Source organism: Paramormyrops kingsleyae, chromosome 10, assembly GCF_048594095.1.
Source record: "Paramormyrops kingsleyae isolate MSU_618 chromosome 10, PKINGS_0.4, whole genome shotgun sequence".
Lineage (NCBI taxonomy): Eukaryota > Metazoa > Chordata > Actinopteri > Osteoglossiformes > Mormyridae > Paramormyrops > Paramormyrops kingsleyae.
Window position 1 is genome coordinate 29,706,967 of NC_132806.1, and position 16,875 is coordinate 29,723,841.

The 16,875-nt window shown below is 46.4% G+C and overlaps 1 protein-coding gene across 1 annotated transcript in view; it reads left to right on the forward strand.

The window, feature by feature from the left end:
* The window catches only part of LOC140593338 (phospholipase A and acyltransferase 1-like), a 35,518-nt gene continuing 18,643 nt past the window's right edge, over nucleotides 1-16,875 (forward strand). Inside the window, exons 1-2 of the mRNA XM_072717664.1 lie at nucleotides 1-132; nucleotides 15,743-15,850. Coding sequence (XP_072573765.1) covers nucleotides 15,836-15,850 — 15 coding nt within the window. The 5' untranslated portion in view covers nucleotides 1-132; nucleotides 15,743-15,835. The remainder of the gene's footprint in view (nucleotides 133-15,742; nucleotides 15,851-16,875) is intronic.

A 16,875-nucleotide genomic window follows, 5' to 3' on the forward strand; every position in this document is an offset into this window, starting at 1 on the left:
GGGAAGTGAAATCTGAGAGATGGCTAAGTGCAAAGTCATGCTACCGTACTGACTAACAGAAAGTTACAGTTCCGACGTTATATTAATCCACGCACTAATTCTGCTGCACAAGCCCATCCACGCACCGACCAGGTAGGAAAATTAATAAATAAATTCGATATCAACCAAATATTTAAATAGTTAGGTACTGTAAGGGGCTGGTTGTATAAAATATCTTAGGTTTTCCCCTTAAGTATGACATGAAAGGTTTAATTTTACCTTAGCTAAGAGATTTATATTTAAGGATGCTGCACAGAATCCCTTAAAAGGTTTCATTAGTTAAAGAAAAAAACCTTGAAGGATGTTGTATATTGACTGCTTAAATTTGTCTCTTATAAGATGCTATACCTCACCCCTTTTGTTGGTTGCGCGCGTTTTGCTAATATGCGCTGGTTCAGGCGTTCCTACATTTAATTCATTAAAGAGAAGCAACGATCCCCCATGTCACTCCGTGTCTTCAGTCCTGTTCTTTACTAATTGTAACCCCAGTGTGATAAACTGAGCGTATACAACAAAGGATTTATTGAATTAAAAGACATTTTACGCGAGTAGTATTGTACGGTTTCCAAAGAAACCGACCCAGATAGCAAAATCTTTCTGGCCCGGATGTGGCCCACATCACGCACTTTCATCTGGCCCACATACCGCATGGAATGACGGCGATTGAGCGGACCGCTCTCGGTTGCCGCATCAGGTTAACATCTGGGCCAGAGCTGGGCCTTATGTTAGCCACAAGTAGCCAGGCTCTGTCTGAGATCTGTCCCACATACTGCATGGAATGACGGCGATTGAGTGGACTGCTCTCGGTTGCCGCATCAGGTTAACATCTGGGCCAGAGCTGGGCCTTATGTTAGCCACAAGTGGCCAGGCTCTGTCTGAGATCTGGCCCTATTGTGGCCCACTACTGGTTTATGAACCTCACAGATGTTAACCTCATAAGGGCTACTTTTCAACAGGAACTGCATACAGTCCCTGATCAGGCTTCAAATGCGTTTAAAAATAACAAAAGTCCAATGTCTTCAAGGATTTTTATTTTAAACAATTGCATTAACAAATATTAGCATTGAGATACAACACATTGAATTTCCATTGTTGAACTGGCAATTCAAACTCAAAAAAACAAAAATGTCAGGCAACTCAATATAAATTCAAGCCTTGAACACTATATTCAAGCTTTGTTCACTACAAAGCTTTTAAGAATTATTGACAGTTGTATCTTTCCAGTCTCCGTTTTCTCCCTCCTTCCCTGTCCATCGCCAAGTGAAGTCATCTCTTAATGCAGGCCTCACTTTCCTGGTCAGTTGCATTAGCAGTCAACCTATTGCGTCGGACAGCACCTAAAATGAAACCAAATTGTAATATTAGGCCATTATCTTTCAGATACGCCAGTGTTTAATTAACAATTAAACGGCCGTCTTAAGTCGGACAAAAATAATATAACCTTGATGCATTACTTTAAGCCAGCGCTGTAAACGGCTGTATGAAGTCGAACGCACTCATTAATTCATGAAATGCAGAAACGAAGTGCGCAGCAGATCATGAATTAATTTAATCGGTCACTGCGGGTCTTCAAGGTTAGTAGATGGGACTAACGCCGATCTGCTCAAGGTGTTTGGCTGTGTCTGATCCCGGATAAATGCTCGATACAGGGCCCGCCAACATACTGAAGAAATTCCGCCACTTATTCAGCGGCAGCAGAACCTGCTTAAATATATTTTCCTAATCTTGCAATATCAAGTCCGCTGCAATACCCATCCATAAATGACAGCGCCATGGTGGAAAGGACACAAATTCATACTATCGACTTACTCAGATATAATTCAAAATATTCTGTTTAGTGTTAACAGCTCTCGGAGACTTATGAGTCAGCTGGGATAGTCGTCTCCTTCACAATCGATACATCTAATTTATTACCCACTAATGTTTGAAGTGCGTATAGGATTTGAAAGTCAAATGATTGTTGAATATTATACACTGACTTTACCTCGGTATGTCCATGTGGGCAACTTGGGAACATTAGACTTGCAATAATAGTCATCAACGGAAAAAAAATCATTCCAAAACTACGTACACCTACCTAAGTTGACAGGCTAAATGGCTAGCAAATAAGCGGGACAACATTTTGTAGGGACGAGCCTGGTCGAATTAGAGACGGGGGAAAAACCTATTCATACTGGCGCGGATTTTAAACTCGTTTTTTTACATCTCCTAAAATCTTTGTTCACGTATGTACATTTTAAAAACACTAAACTTAAGCGAAACACAAGTTTCTGTGTTAAAATGAATAAATATAATTATGATGAACAATACTTACCGCATTCAATAAACCGTTTCAGAAATGTTTTCTCCACAAAAAATACTTGCCCGCGGTTTCTATTTTCCCCGCCCACCTCCAACTGTAACTTTCAGCGACCAATCAGTAACGAGCAGCGCGCTTGCAACTGACACCTACCACTGGGAAAGTATTTTGCTGGAAGTAGTCCCATTCCCAGTTGCATAAAAAGGAAATACTTTACCAGAGGTATTGAGATGCTTCAAAAATCATTGTACAGTTCATTTGTTGACAGGCCAATTTAATTAAAACAACCAACCAACCACCCTTCCTTATAGATTCCATTATAATAATTTTATTGGACCTATTACAATTTATTTGATGCAGTGAGCTACTATGTAAAAACAATGTTAAGTGCCTGTTGGCCCTAAAATAATGCAGCTAGTACAATGAAACATATTAGTTCATTATAATGTTGCATAACTGTTTAAATGATGTAATGTGCTCTGTCTCTGTCCAAATAGCACACTTAATACATCTAGAAAACATTTCTTTTTCCATAAGCACAAGTGCACATTTGCCATACATTTGCCAGAAGTGGGCCATACCCAAGCCATACCCAGATAGCATGCGGATGCTGGCAAATGTGTGGCACTGCTGGCCCAGTTCCGGCACCGGCAAACAGATGTATTCCAAAAGTGGCCCACTTGTGGTTAGACAAATGTGGCCCAAATGTCACAAAACAGATATGGGCCACATGTTAAATACTTTATTAAAAAACAGTTATATGGCTTGCGGTTCTGGCCCACTTCTAGCAAAGGTATGGCAAATGTGCACTTGTGCTTATGGAAAAAGAAATGTTTTCTAGATGTATTAAGTGTGCTATTTGGACAGAGACAGAGCACATTACATCATTTAAACAGTTATGCAACATTATAATGAACTAATATGTTTCATTGTGCACAGTAAACCCCAACAGTTCTACGAACTCATAAAGATTATGGGTATAGCAATCAAAACCTGTCTATTAGTTAATCCAACAATAAACTTTTGCGTGTTTATAGTGAGTCATACTGTATTAATTTTACCTGACTATATGTTTTTGAGTTAACATTGTTCACTACTATTTTTTAATAAAGTATTTAACATGTGGCTCATATCTGTTTTGTGACATTTGGGCCACATTTGTCTAACCACAAGTGGGCCACTTTTGGCATACATCCGTTCGCCGATGCCGGAACTGGGCCAGCAGTGCCACACATTTGCCAGAAGTGGCCCACATCTGCATGCTATCTGGGTAGTTACTCTAGCAAACAAAGATAACTATGTGGTAAATCTGTTCTATTATTATGTTGGTCACTTTGTTGTTTTGTTTACCGGTGTATAACTAAGATATTTTATGACGTAAATGACAGCGTGGGTGAATCAGCCCTTGAACATTTGTCTACTTGTTGTTAAATCTCAATGCATCTCGTTTAATACCATATATTTTTTATGCTGAACACTTTCTGATCGGTTAGGGGATCTTTTGGTTTTACTTTATTTTTTGAGTCTGTGAAGTTTACGTGGAAAGTTTAACTGCTAACTTCGTTAACACGGCTCATTCTCGCCGTTATCCTCATTTTGCTTGTTTGTGCCGTGATTGAACTTTTGGAAAGTTTTTTGAACTATGTCAAAAGATAAAAAACGCAAATCTAAATCGATGGATTCATCTTTAAGTCTCGGTGCCTGTGTTACGGTAGACTTTGAATCTGACTCTGGTGATCTTGTTTCACTACCTGAAACTCCGTTGAAGGAACCAAAGCACAAAAAGGGCAGACATGATGATGACTGTGAAGAAGATCTGCAGTCTCCGTTAGCCACGGTAATTATAGCGTCTCTCAAGTCCGTTATTAATGAAAGAGCTGACAATCCTTGATAAAGGCATCGAGGAAGTGAAAATGTCAGTTGAATTTTTGACAGAAGAAATAAAGGATGCGAAGGGGAAAATGGAGCGAGTTGATAAACGGGTGACAACTGCGGAGAAAAGAATCTGGAATACAAAGTACAGGATCTTTCCAGATATCAGAGGAGGTGGAATTTGCGGCTTTACGGTTTGCCCGAACAACCAGGAGAAAACGTCATCACAGAAAATTCTGGATCTTTGTGAAGCTGTCATTCCAAGCTTTGCTGGCAAATCTCATGAGTTCATCGATGTGGTGCACCGTTTGGGAAAGGTGAGAAGCGAAAATGCTCTATCCTCCGGTCAAAACCCCCGAGGCATTATTCTACAGTTCACGATGCGTCACTTTCGCGACGCGCTCTGAAAAGCTGCAAAGAACTCCCCTTATCTGGCAAAACACCACTTAAGGTTCGCAGAGGATCTGTCCCCAGAGGATCGAGAGCGGCGCAATAAACTTTGGCCACTTGTTGAGAAAGCTCGGCAGCAAAGCCGCCGCGCTTACTTCGTTGGTCCGAAGGCGTATATTGATGGCAAAGAACTTGTTTTACGGGACATGGAGGTCGCCGAGTGAACTGATCTGAGTTAGTTTGCTGTTTTGCCTAAATTTGTGACTGAGTATGTGTTTTACTTTTAAAATGCAAACTTAATTGTCGAACTTTAGGAAACAAGGTACTTTTGAGGTATAATTCCTTTTTTTTTTTTTTTTCCTTATCCTATTTACAAGGATTTTCTTATTTATAGGATTTCATGGGCTGACTCACCTGTTGTTTTAGTTCTGGTGTCACATTGTTCAATGTTTCCAAATTTTTCTATTTGCTTAGTTAATGCAAGAGGGTTGCGTAATGATGTTAAGCGTAAAGCTATCTTTTTATATGCTAAATCGCTTATTTTGTTTTATACAAGAATCGCATGCAAAGTCTAGTGATTTTAAGTTTTGGAAATCACAATGGGGTGATGAGTTATTCTCTTCATATGGTTCTAATTTTTCAGCAGGTGTTTTAACTTTGAAGCACAAATTTAGGGGTAAAATAGTAGAGACTATTTCTGATCCTGAAGGCCATTTTCTTTTTTTATTGGTTACCTTAAACGATCTTTTTTTTTGTCCTGGGTAACATTTATGGATTTAACGCTGCAAAAAATAACCTCAAGTTATTTAATTCTATAGAAGTTTATTTAGAATATTTTAAATCTAAATATCCTAACTTGTTTATTCTTTTGGGTGGAGACTTTAATCAAACTATAAATAATAATTTGGACAGATCACCTCCTAGACTTTCTGATAGTTCATCAGGCCTTTATGGTTTGATCTCCCGATTTGGCCTTATTGACATTTGGCGAGAAAAACATCCTCTTGCTTTACAGTTTACTTGGTCTAACAGTTCTGGTGCACTTACTGTAGGTCTAGAATTGACTTTTGGTTAATATCAGACTCTTTATCCAGTCGTGTTACTAAGACTGAAATCTTGCCTTCTCCATTGTCTGATCATAAATCTATCATTTTATCTTTTGATACCCCATCTGCTCATTCAAGAATATGCAATTCATACTGGAAACTTAATTCTGTTTTATTAGAGGATGCAGAAATTTGTCGATCTGTGATATCTAGGATTAAATTTTTTCTTAACAAAGCCCAAGCAGAGGATAATTTTAGTTCTAACTGGGAGCTGTTAAAATATACTGTTAGATTAATCTTAGTTAAAGCTGGATCTCAAAAAGCTAAACAATATAAAGCAAAGGAACTTGATGTTATCAAAAAACTTGTCTGCCTCTCCAGCACTCCGTTTGAGAATTTATCTGTTAAGGCAGAAATCAGATTTGGTTGAACTTCAGAATTCGTTAGATAACTTGTACATACAAAAAGCAAAGGGTGCTTTTGTTCGTTCAAGACGAAGGTGGTTGGAGGAGGGAGAACGTAACTCCAGCTATTTCTTTAGATTAGAAAAACAACAAAATCATCTTAACTCTATAAGTAGCCTTAAGGTAAATGGAGTGGTCGTTAAAAATGATAAAGAAATCTCTAATTATTGTGAAGAATTTTATAAAGACCTGTATCGTTCCAGATACTCTCAACAAAAATTGGACTTGTTCTTTAACTCCCTTGATATGGGCCTTATTTCTAAAATCAGTGATAATGGCAGGAATATATGTGAAGTTCCTATTCAAATGAAAGATATTTCTGAGGCTATTGATAAATAACTAAATAAGTCACCTGGAAATGATGGTTTGACCTCAGTATTTTCGAATTATCTTTCACCATTTCTCTTCAATGTTTATTTAGAAAGTCTTAAAAAGGGTATTCTCCCACCCTCTATGACTCAGGGTGTTATAAATTTGATCCCTAAACCTCAAAAAGACCTCTCTCAGTTGGAAAACTGGTGACCTATAAGTCTTTTAAATAATGACTACAAAATACTAGCTATGATTTTTGCTAAGAAAATTAAAATGTGTTTTAGATGATATAATAGATGAATGTCAGTCAGGCTTTATGACAAACAGATTTATTTCAAACAATATTAGACTTGTTCTCCATATCTTAGATAACTCCGATCTGATCCCGGATGACAGTTTTCTGCTTTTTCTTGACTTTTATAAAGCTTTTGATTCAATTGAATTTCCTTTTATTCTTAAGTCCTTGAGTATTTTTGGTTTTGGCCCTAATTTTATTAATGCAATTCAAACTTTATATAGTAACGCCAATGCTTCAATTAAGTTACAACATGGTACCACTCATAGGTTTAACATAGATAGGGCAACCTTGACGGATGCCTCTATCTCACCTTATCTTTTTTTGCTTCCTATGCAACTTTTAGCCATCTATATTCAAAATAGTCATTTGAAAGGTATCTCTGTGGCAAATCAATCAGTATTAATAAGCCAGCTGGCTGATGACACAACTCTTTTTCTAAAAAATAAAGACCAAATTCCTTTAGCTTTAGATAAGATTAAGTTTTTTTCCTCTGCTTCTGGTTTATGTCTTAATATTCATAAATGTGAACTTTTATCTGTAAAAGGTGCTACTTGTCACGTTCGGCAGGTGACGTGCAGGCAAGCGAGCGGGTAAGGAGGAGCAGAAAGTCGGAATGACGGGAAAACGGGGTTTAATGGTAGGGAAGGTAGACATCTACAAACACGTTGACAATACAATGCTTGATCTGGGGAACAAGGGGAGACGTGGACTAATATACAGAGGACAAGCAGAGTTCAACGAGCAACAGGTGGAAACAATCAGGTAAAAACATGAGGTAACGAGGTGGGCGTGGTACACAGAAGGATCGGACAGAGCGGGGCGTGACAGAACCCCCCCCCCCAAAGGCGCGCACACCGGGCACGCCCGAGGGGAGGCGACGGACGAGACGAGGGCAGGAAACAGGACCTGAAAGACAAAAGCAAAACCCATTAACCAAAGACAGGGAACAGGACAGAGACACAGAACAGGCCAAGAGACAGGAAGAAAGACAAGACACGACACAGGACAGGAAAAGCGGACAGGCAGACAGAAACGGGAGACACCGGGGAAACAGAGAACGGAGGAACAACAGGGCGAGGAGTGAACGGAGTAGACGTAGAGGGATGAGGCGACAAGACAGGAGGGACAAAAGGACCAGAAGGGAACAGAGGCGGGACAAAGGGACGAGAAGACGGAACAAAGGGAGGAGGACAAAGAGGAGCCCGAAGGAACCCAGACGGGCGACGGGCAGCGGCCGGAGGGGCCACAGGCGAGAGGGAGGAGGGAGCAGGAGGGGACCACCCAGGGGCCAAGGGAACGGGACGAGGGAGTGACGGAGGGGACATGGAGGGAGCAGGAGGGAACACCGGTGCAGGCAGGCAGGAGGGGGAAGCCGCGGCAGGCGGAGGCGCAGCCAGAGCCGGTGAAGGCGCCGTCCGACGCTCAGCCGGAGCAGGGGGGCCCGGAGGCGGCCGACACGGAGCCGGAGGCGGGACCGAGGACTGGCACCGAGGATCCAGGGGGGGACCCGGCGGAGACCGCCGACCCCGAGGCGCAGGACCCGCAGGCAGCCACCGAGCCACAACCAGGGGCCGAACGGGCGAGCCAGGGGGCAGGGCGGGCGGGACCCGGGCCCGACGCTTGTGTCCCCGTCCTTTACGGGACACTGACAGGCGGGGTCCTGGGGGGCGTTGGCCTTGGCGGGAGGCGTTGGCCCCGGGCGAGGGAGTCAGGGCCTCTAATGAGGCAACAGGCGTGGTCGCAGGCAGGGCAGCCAGAGCCTCGGGTGTGGCCGCAGGCGGGGCAGCCAGAGCCGCGGGTGCGGCCGCAGGCGGGGCAGCCAGAGCCGCGGGTGTGACGGGAGGGGCGGCCTCAGGCAGGGCCGCGGGCAGGACGGGAGAAACGGGCTGTTCAGGTGCCGGCAGGACAGGCGAGACAGGCAGTTCAGGTGCCGGCAGGACAGGCGAGACAGGCAGTTCAGGTGGGAGCGCCTCGGCGGGTGCCTCTGGCGTGCGGCCAGCAGGGGGCGCTTTGAGCGTGCAGGGGGCGCCTCGGCAGGTACCTCGGGCGTGCGACCAGCAGGGGGCGCCTCGGTGTGCACCTCCGTCGTGCGGCCAGCAGGGGGCGCCACAGGCAGAGCGGCTCCCTCCGCTGCAGGTGGAGGCGAAGCCAAGCCCTTGGGCAGAGCTGCAGCAGGCACCACCAATTCCTGACCAGCAGGGGGCACCGTGGCGGGCGCCGCCATCACGCGGCCAGCAGAGGGCGCCGCAGCGGGCGCCGCCATCACGCGGCCAGCAAGGGGCGCCGCGGACGTGGCGGCTTCCTCCAGCGTGCAGTCCGCAGGGGGTGCCACGGGTGTGGTGGCGTCCGCAGGCGTGCGGCCCGAAGGGAGCGCTGCAGCATGCACAGCAGCAGCAGCAGCCGCAGGGGGCGCCGCAGGCAGAGCAGCTTCCTCAGGCGTGGCGGCGTCCTCAGGCGTGCGGCCCGCAGGGGGCGCTGCAGCAGGCAGAGTCGCAGCGGCAGCAGCAGGGGGCGCCGCAGGCAGAGCACGCACCTCAGGGGTCATGTGAGAGGCCTCAGGCGAAGCTGCAGGTAGAGCAGTGAAGGCAGCGGCAGGTATCGCGGCTTCTGGTGTGCGGCCAGCAGGAGGCGTCTCGGCGGGTGCCACCGACTCGGGACCAGCAGGGGGCGTCTCTGTGAGCGCCACCGACACGTGGCCAGCAGGAGGTGCCGCGGGCAGTGCAGTGGAGGCAGCAGCAGGCGGTGCTGGAGCAGGCGCTGCCCAGTCACAGCCAACAGGGGCCGCCACCAGGTCCGGCTCCAGTAGGGTAAGCACAGGCGGGTTAGGTACAGGCAGTTCAGGCAAAGGTAGGTTAGACGTTGCCCCTTTAAGGGTTTTAGAAACCCGGGGAACAGCGTCTCTTACCGGGCTGATCCATTTGCCAGCGATGTGCTCTGGCCTGTAGTGGTAAGCCTCCAATGGGGGCGGCATCTCACCGGAGTAACTGGGCAGGTGCGTAGAGGCGGTGATTCCCCAGGTAATCGGGGAGCTTCCCTGTTCACTGGCTGACTCCTAGGCCGGGACCAGCGAGCAGACGCCCAGGAAGAGGGATGGAGTCTCCTCTAGCCGCTTCCGGGTTTTCCTCCGCTTCTTCTGGCCACTCTCTGCAGGAAGCGGAGCCGCCTTGGACCCGTCATCCAGTCCCCTAGCGACGCGCTCCGCCCGTCCTTCCGTGAGCCGGAGTAGCAAGCGGCGGAGGCATTTACGCGCCTTCTGGAGCGGATATTGTTGTCCGGGTGGGCGATCATCTGTTAGGAGGTCCGCGCCCTGGTGAGCCAGCTCCAGGGCTGTAGGGTCCTCCAGGACCTCGGGCTGGGTTCGCCAATACACAAAATCCTGCAGCAGACCGAGCCGAACGTGCTCGGTCTGCTGCTTTGTGCTTTCACGGAGATCGAGCATTCTGTCACGTTCGGCAGGTGACGTGCAGGCAAGCGAGCGGGTAAGGAGGAGCAGAAAGTCGGAATGACGGGGCAACGGGGTTTAATGGTAGGGAAGGTAGACATCTACAAACACGTTGACAATACAATGCTCGGTCTGGGGAACAAGGGGAGACGTGGACTAATATACAGAGGACAAGCAGAGTTCAACGAGCAACAGGTGGAAACAATCAGGTAAAAACATGAGGTAACGAGGTGGGCGTGGTACACAGAAGGATCGGACGGAGCGGGGCGTGACACTACTGATGTTGACATTTGTGACATTCCAGTCAAATCTGAAGTTAAATATCTAGGTATAATTATATGTAAAGATCAGAAAAGGAGATCTAGGCTTAATTTTGAACCTCATATTTTCTGTCCGACGTAAATTAAACTCATGGTTACAGCGTGATCTCTCAATAACGGGTAGAGTATTGCTTTCTAAAGCAGATGGATTATCTCGGGTTATCTACCCTGCAATGGCAATGGATGTTTCTGTGGAGATTTGTAGAACTCTAGACAAAATTATAGTTGATTTTGTTTGGAATTCTAAAACTCATCTAATTAAAAAAAGTGTTATGCTAGCTTATGGGGGGCTTTGAGTTAGTGGATTTTTCCACTCTTAACAATTCGCTCAAAGTTAAGTGGATAAAGACATTTCTAAACAACCCCACATCCTGTTGGAATTTTATTCCAAATTATATATTTCATTCAGTTGGAGGTTTACATTTTTTGTTGCGCTGTAACTTTGACATCTCTAAAATTCCTTTAACTTTATCTTGTTTTCATAAACAAGCTTTTATAAGTTGGTCGCTTATATATAATTATAACTTCTCTCCACATAGTTATTTTATTTGGAACAGTAAAAATATTAGATATAAAAATAAATCTTTTTTTTCACAATTGGTTTAATAGAGATATACTTTTAGTTAGTCAGCTTTTAGACAGTCATGGTGTCCTTTTTTCTTATGAACGATTTATGAAAGAATTTTCTTTTCCTGTCCCCCCAAGAGAAGATGCCATTGTTTTTGGTGCAATTCCTGATTGTATTATACCTTTAGTCAATTATGGCCCTAAAGGTTGTTTAGTCTCTCCAATTGTTGACAACACTAACTTATTCGTTAAACATAAGAAAGTTTTACGTTATTTATATTGTTTTATTTATATTCTATTTTATGTTCAATTGAGAAGTCAAATAGGAGAGAAGCCTGACATTTGAGCTTGTGGTGAAATATTTTATGGTGCTATAGATATTTGTTATGTTCTTTACTGCATATGATGATGGTGATTATTTAACACATTTCACCATACATCTGCATTACTTAGCATTTTTTGTCTTTCAAAATAATCAAATAAAAGGCTGCTTTCCAGTAATATATTTCCTGTTTGAAGTTTTCCTTAAAATATTGTTAAAATATCGTCTCGTCTAGTATATCCTTACACCCCTACTAATAACCCTATACATCAGGGTATTTTCAGGGTACTTTATTTTTAAGCAACCTATCGGCAACAACGGACAGGTTTGGAAATGGCATTCCACACAAAAATAGGCTTAAAAATAAAGGAATCAGTGGGTTTAATAGCCTAAAGAATATACAGACACGTTTTAAATTCCTCAATTTTTTTCTGTTGATGCAGCACGTGCGTCTCTAAAATAAAATTTTACGTTACGTGAAATTAAAAAAAATCTTATTAGACCTACTTTGAATGACAAAACGAATTTATTTGATTACCAATATTTACTTTATAGGCTTTTATACTTTAATTTACTTTATAGACTTGATATGCTACAACCATATAAAACTTGCACGCGTTTTGCTCTGGCTTCCGCTTGTTCGCGTAGCACACTCAAGTTTCTGAGAAAAGTGATTCCAAAGTGAATCTTTACTCACTGAAACAGTTTCACCACATTGTTGTTCTTGCTGTACATTCTTGTCATCTAAACGTTTGATAAGAATAGTACACTTGTATGATTTATCAGTTTTCTTTGTGAAATACTTTGCGAATTCCATCTCGGCCAATTTGTGTAACAGTCTTTATAATTGTACAGATGAAGTCTGGGTAGATTTGGGCACGCCTCAGAATTGTAGTGTGAGCCGTATCGGAGCGAAATTGGAGCGAGACAAAGCGACCGCTCCAGCCTTAATTAGAAAACCCGCTCCGCGCTCTGACCAAATTCCGCCCGCTCCGCTCCTCGCTCATGCTCCGCTCCTCTCCGCTCACATGCTCTGGTTCAAACAATCTCACGGGCCAGATGTTTTTGCTTGCGGGCCACATGTGGCCCGGGGGCCGCTAATTGCCGACCTGTGCCCTAGATGATAAGTTGGTCAATCGTCTCTTATTGTTTGGTTCCTCGCCTGAACATAATTGTGGCATGACCATTTCTATTTGTTTTTTTTTTTTAAATACCCAGCCGTGAACTTTTGGTGAACTCAGGCGAATCCCTTCCTTCAGGGGTTTAGCAAAAGGGCAGGCAAACAAACAAGCAGTGACAATACAATGACTGGACTGGGGAAACAAACTGAAACGCGGACTAAATACAGAGGACTAATGACAACAACCAGAAACAGCTGATCACACGGGGATCACACACGAGGTTAACAAGGGGGGCGTGCCACACGAAAGGAGCGGATGATCGGGGCAGGACAGGACTCCCCCCCCAAAGGCGCACACTCTGGGTGCGCCTAAGGGGAGCGAAGTGACGGGGACCGGGGACACAACAGCACCTGGGGAGACAAAAGCAACATCAACGCGGCACAGGGAACAGCATGGACACACAGAACTGGCACAAGGAGGACAAATCAAACAATAAGCTACAAACCACGGGGAACGCGGACAAACACAAAGACACCAAAGATGGAAACACAGGACTGGGGAACACTAAACGGGACAACGGAGGGACCACACCAGGGGGGACAGCCACAGGGACCAGCAGGGAACGAAGACACAGAGGGACAGGAAGGAAACACAGGGGGCCAAAAGAACCAAAAGGGAACAATGGTGGAGCAGGATGGGCTGTGGACACAGGGAACAAGGGAGCCAAGGGCAAGGGGCGACGGGGAGGGCGTAAGGCGGGGGCCGCTGGAGTAGCAGACAACCGCGAGGCTGGAACAGGGGCTGAAGGGGACGAGGAAGGCAAGGATGAACCGAAGCCACGGCAGATGGAGGCGTTGCCACAACCGGCTCAGGCACAGGCGACCTGCAAGTCAGATGGGGGACCAGCAGGCGATCGACGAGGTGCAGTCGGTGAGGAGGGAGGTGAAGGGGACACCGTGGCAGTGGCAGGTGAAGGCACAGTCATCGCCTGCCCAGGTGCAGGTGCCTGATGACACGCAGGCAGGGGATCCACAGGTGTATGGAGCCGGAACCAAGGGGAGCAACGGTAGGCCAGGGAATCAACCCCAACCCTGGTGTCTCCTCCCTCTCCGGGAGACTGAGAGACGGGAACCCGGCCAGGATCTGCTGTGATGAGGGGGCTGTGGCAGAGGTGACCCACTAGAGGGGTCCACTGGGGTAGTCAGAGTTATCCCCGAGGGGTCCCACTCGAGCTCCTCATCCAGCTCCACTAAGAAGGGAGGAGTGGGGGTTAAGCTATCAGGGATCTCCTCGGGGACAGGAACTGGGGCCGTGATAGCCAGGGACACAGGGGCAAGGTCAGGTACAAGGGAGATGGGAACCGGAAGGTCGAGAATTTGGGGGGCTAGAACCGGAGAGACTGAAACAGGGGGGTCCGGAGCCAAGGTGGTTGTGGCAGGGGAGTCAGAGGGGCCTGGACCTCAGGTGCTGACAGCGCTGCAGGAACCTCGGGTGGTGGCGGCGCAGGAACCTCCGGGGGCGCAGCCAAAGCCACTGAGTCTGGAGCCATGGGGGACAGAGCAGGACCTGGAGCCACGAGGTAGGAACCACAGGAAGCTGAGCAGAAACCTCGGGGAACACTGCAGGCGCCGCCGGCACAGGAACTACAGGGAGCGCTGTAGGAACTACTGGCACAGGAACCACAGGGGGCGCTGCAGGACTCACCGGCACAGGAACCACGGGGACACAGCAGGAGGTTGCGTCTCAGGGGCGGACACAGTGTCCCCTGTTGGGGAAGCCTGCTCCGTCCTCACGCAGAGCAGCTTCCTCAAGGTCTTCTCTGCCTTTTCTAGCTGCTGAGGTGGGGACGCTGGGGTGACTGCAGCGAACTCCTCCTGCAGCTGTTGCAGGAGCATGGCCGCCCCTGGGGAGTCTCGCACCGCTGGCTCCCCCATGACCCGCCAGTATAGACCCTGGAGGGCAAAAAACCGTCTGGCCAGGGTTTCAGGCATAGGCGACGGCGAAGCTGCAGACGGGCGGGTCTCAGGAGCAAGCGAGGTCGCAAGCAGGCGAGCCTCGGGTGCAGGCACGTGGGTTTCGGGGGTTGGAGCTGGCGCCCCCTTCATGGGAAACTTGGGGATCTGGGGAATCCCGTCCTCGCCAGCCCTGGCACCTTTACGGGCCAGGCATGTGTTCACAAAGGCGCGGGCTGTGGGGACTGGGGCAAGGGATAGTGAACCCATCGGTAGGTTTGCCTCTTGGACAGGTGTGAGGAGAAGGGGCATTTCCGGAACCGGCGCAGCAGGATCAGGTCCTGCGGGAGCCAGCTTGCTGAAACTGGAGGCTGGCGACCTGGGCATGACGAACACCACAGGGTTGATCACAGTGGCGTAAGGGCCACGGGGAAAGGGAGCAGGACCTGCAGGAAGAAACAAAGCTGCAGGCAGACAGACGTTGTGTGCAGGCGAAGGGGCAGGCAGACGGGCATCATGCGCAGATGAACGAGCAGGCAGACGGGTGTCCACAGCGAAGCAGGAGATCCCAGAAGGGCTTGGGACACGCCCCCCCGTTTGCAACCCTTCCACTTCTTTCATGAAGCGGACGCAGCGGGGGCGACGGGGAGTTCGGGTTGCCTGAACGGCGGGGGAAGAGACAGTCCACTGTCCAGATGTACCTGCCTTATTATAGCGTCTGCCACACCGCCACATGGGGATCCCACACGAGGTTAATGAGCGGGGCGTGGCACATGGAAGGAACGGACGATTGGGGCAGGACACAAACCCTGGCAGCTTCTGCTTGTTGCATATTGTCTGGCTAGAAGGTTAATAATATATTTGTCCTTCAACATAGTGATAAGCTGCAGCACTAATAAAGTACGTATTCATACATCAAAGGCTAACAAAATAGCTAACAGATACAAAAACTTCTAAGCTAACACAAGGTGCTCATTCATACTTGTTTTTTGTCACATTGTGCACTGCAGTAGTTGGTCTGCATTCTCTAAAGGTTACAAAGTCACTCTCTACACAGTTTACATCAACTTCTTAATAGAGCCCTAATGATTACATTCTCTATATGTTATGAAGTGCTAAATAATATTCCATAAGACCAAACTGAGATGTTTAGTTTAGCTATGTTTGGAATCAATTTAATATAATTATATAACATATTGGTTTTTGTCATTTTTAAAGCTTTTAACCTACTTTATGGAATCGCTATTAACCTAAAACCTACAGTTTGATGACCCACTAATTTCTGTATTATTTTATAGGCAAAAATTGTGGAGGAAATCAGCTTTCAAAGAGAAAAATACCTTTCATACAAGACAGAAGACAGTCTCAACAGGCAACCACTGTTAGTTATCATGGCCCAAAGGATGGTAAGTTTATGATGTTAATGATATTTAAGCAAGATTAGATCACATATTTAAATAGAGGTATGTACTCAGGAATCTCGTCCAATCACTTGAAGTGGTCCTATCGGGCCTTTTTGATTCTGATTCTGATTCTAAATGGATAAGGTTCATTTCTGTTATGAGGTTGTTATTATGAATGTGTTATATGAATGTGTCCTGTTGTAAGATTACTACGAATGTGTTATATAAAGGGTGGAAAGTAACCCGTCAGAGTAAGAGGGGAGGTAAGGGGGGTCCTTAATTGAGGCCTCTACAGTTAGACACTGAGCGCTCAGTAGGGTAGCAGGGGCTGGGGCTTCATTAATAGAGGGGAGTCAGGTTTTTGGTGAAATTCAGTACGGTAATTGCAGTCCCCTTTTGTATGTGAGTTTTGGTTCTTTCAATTTAATAACTTGATAACTATCACACAGTGAATAAACTGCCTGTGTGTTCAGTTTACCTTATCCTCATATATGGTGTTTATCCAGCTTTATTAGTTGGGCTCCCTCTGGAGTAGGGGGGTCTCACCTGCTACTGCTGAGTACCTCGGTGGGAGGGGGGTACGAGGTGGGTATTTAAACATCACTCCACCTCCAACTGTACCACACTCCAGGTCTACACTGTGATGTGTATAGGGAAATCCTGGAGCTTTAACCGATCTACTCACGTGGTGCATGTAGCAGACTAGGGGGCGGTCTGCAAGAGTACAGGGACCCAGATCCTGCTGTACCCTCTCCATCCGGAGGGCTGGACAGCCTAAACCCCTACTATGCAGGCTGTGGCCCAGCCTGCTACATTACAATACTTACAATATTATCAAAAATACAGGAATCAAAGTGAGAGACTTTACTTTTGGTTTTCCTGTGGTCTTCAGGTGACTGAAGTTCCAGCTGAATATGCCACTTGTGGAATGTGCCAAATTTTTTGGGATGGAAATGTATTTGGGTAAAGTGACAAAACTATGTATTTTAACTAAAATATTGATTTACTATAAAGAAAATGTATGTAAA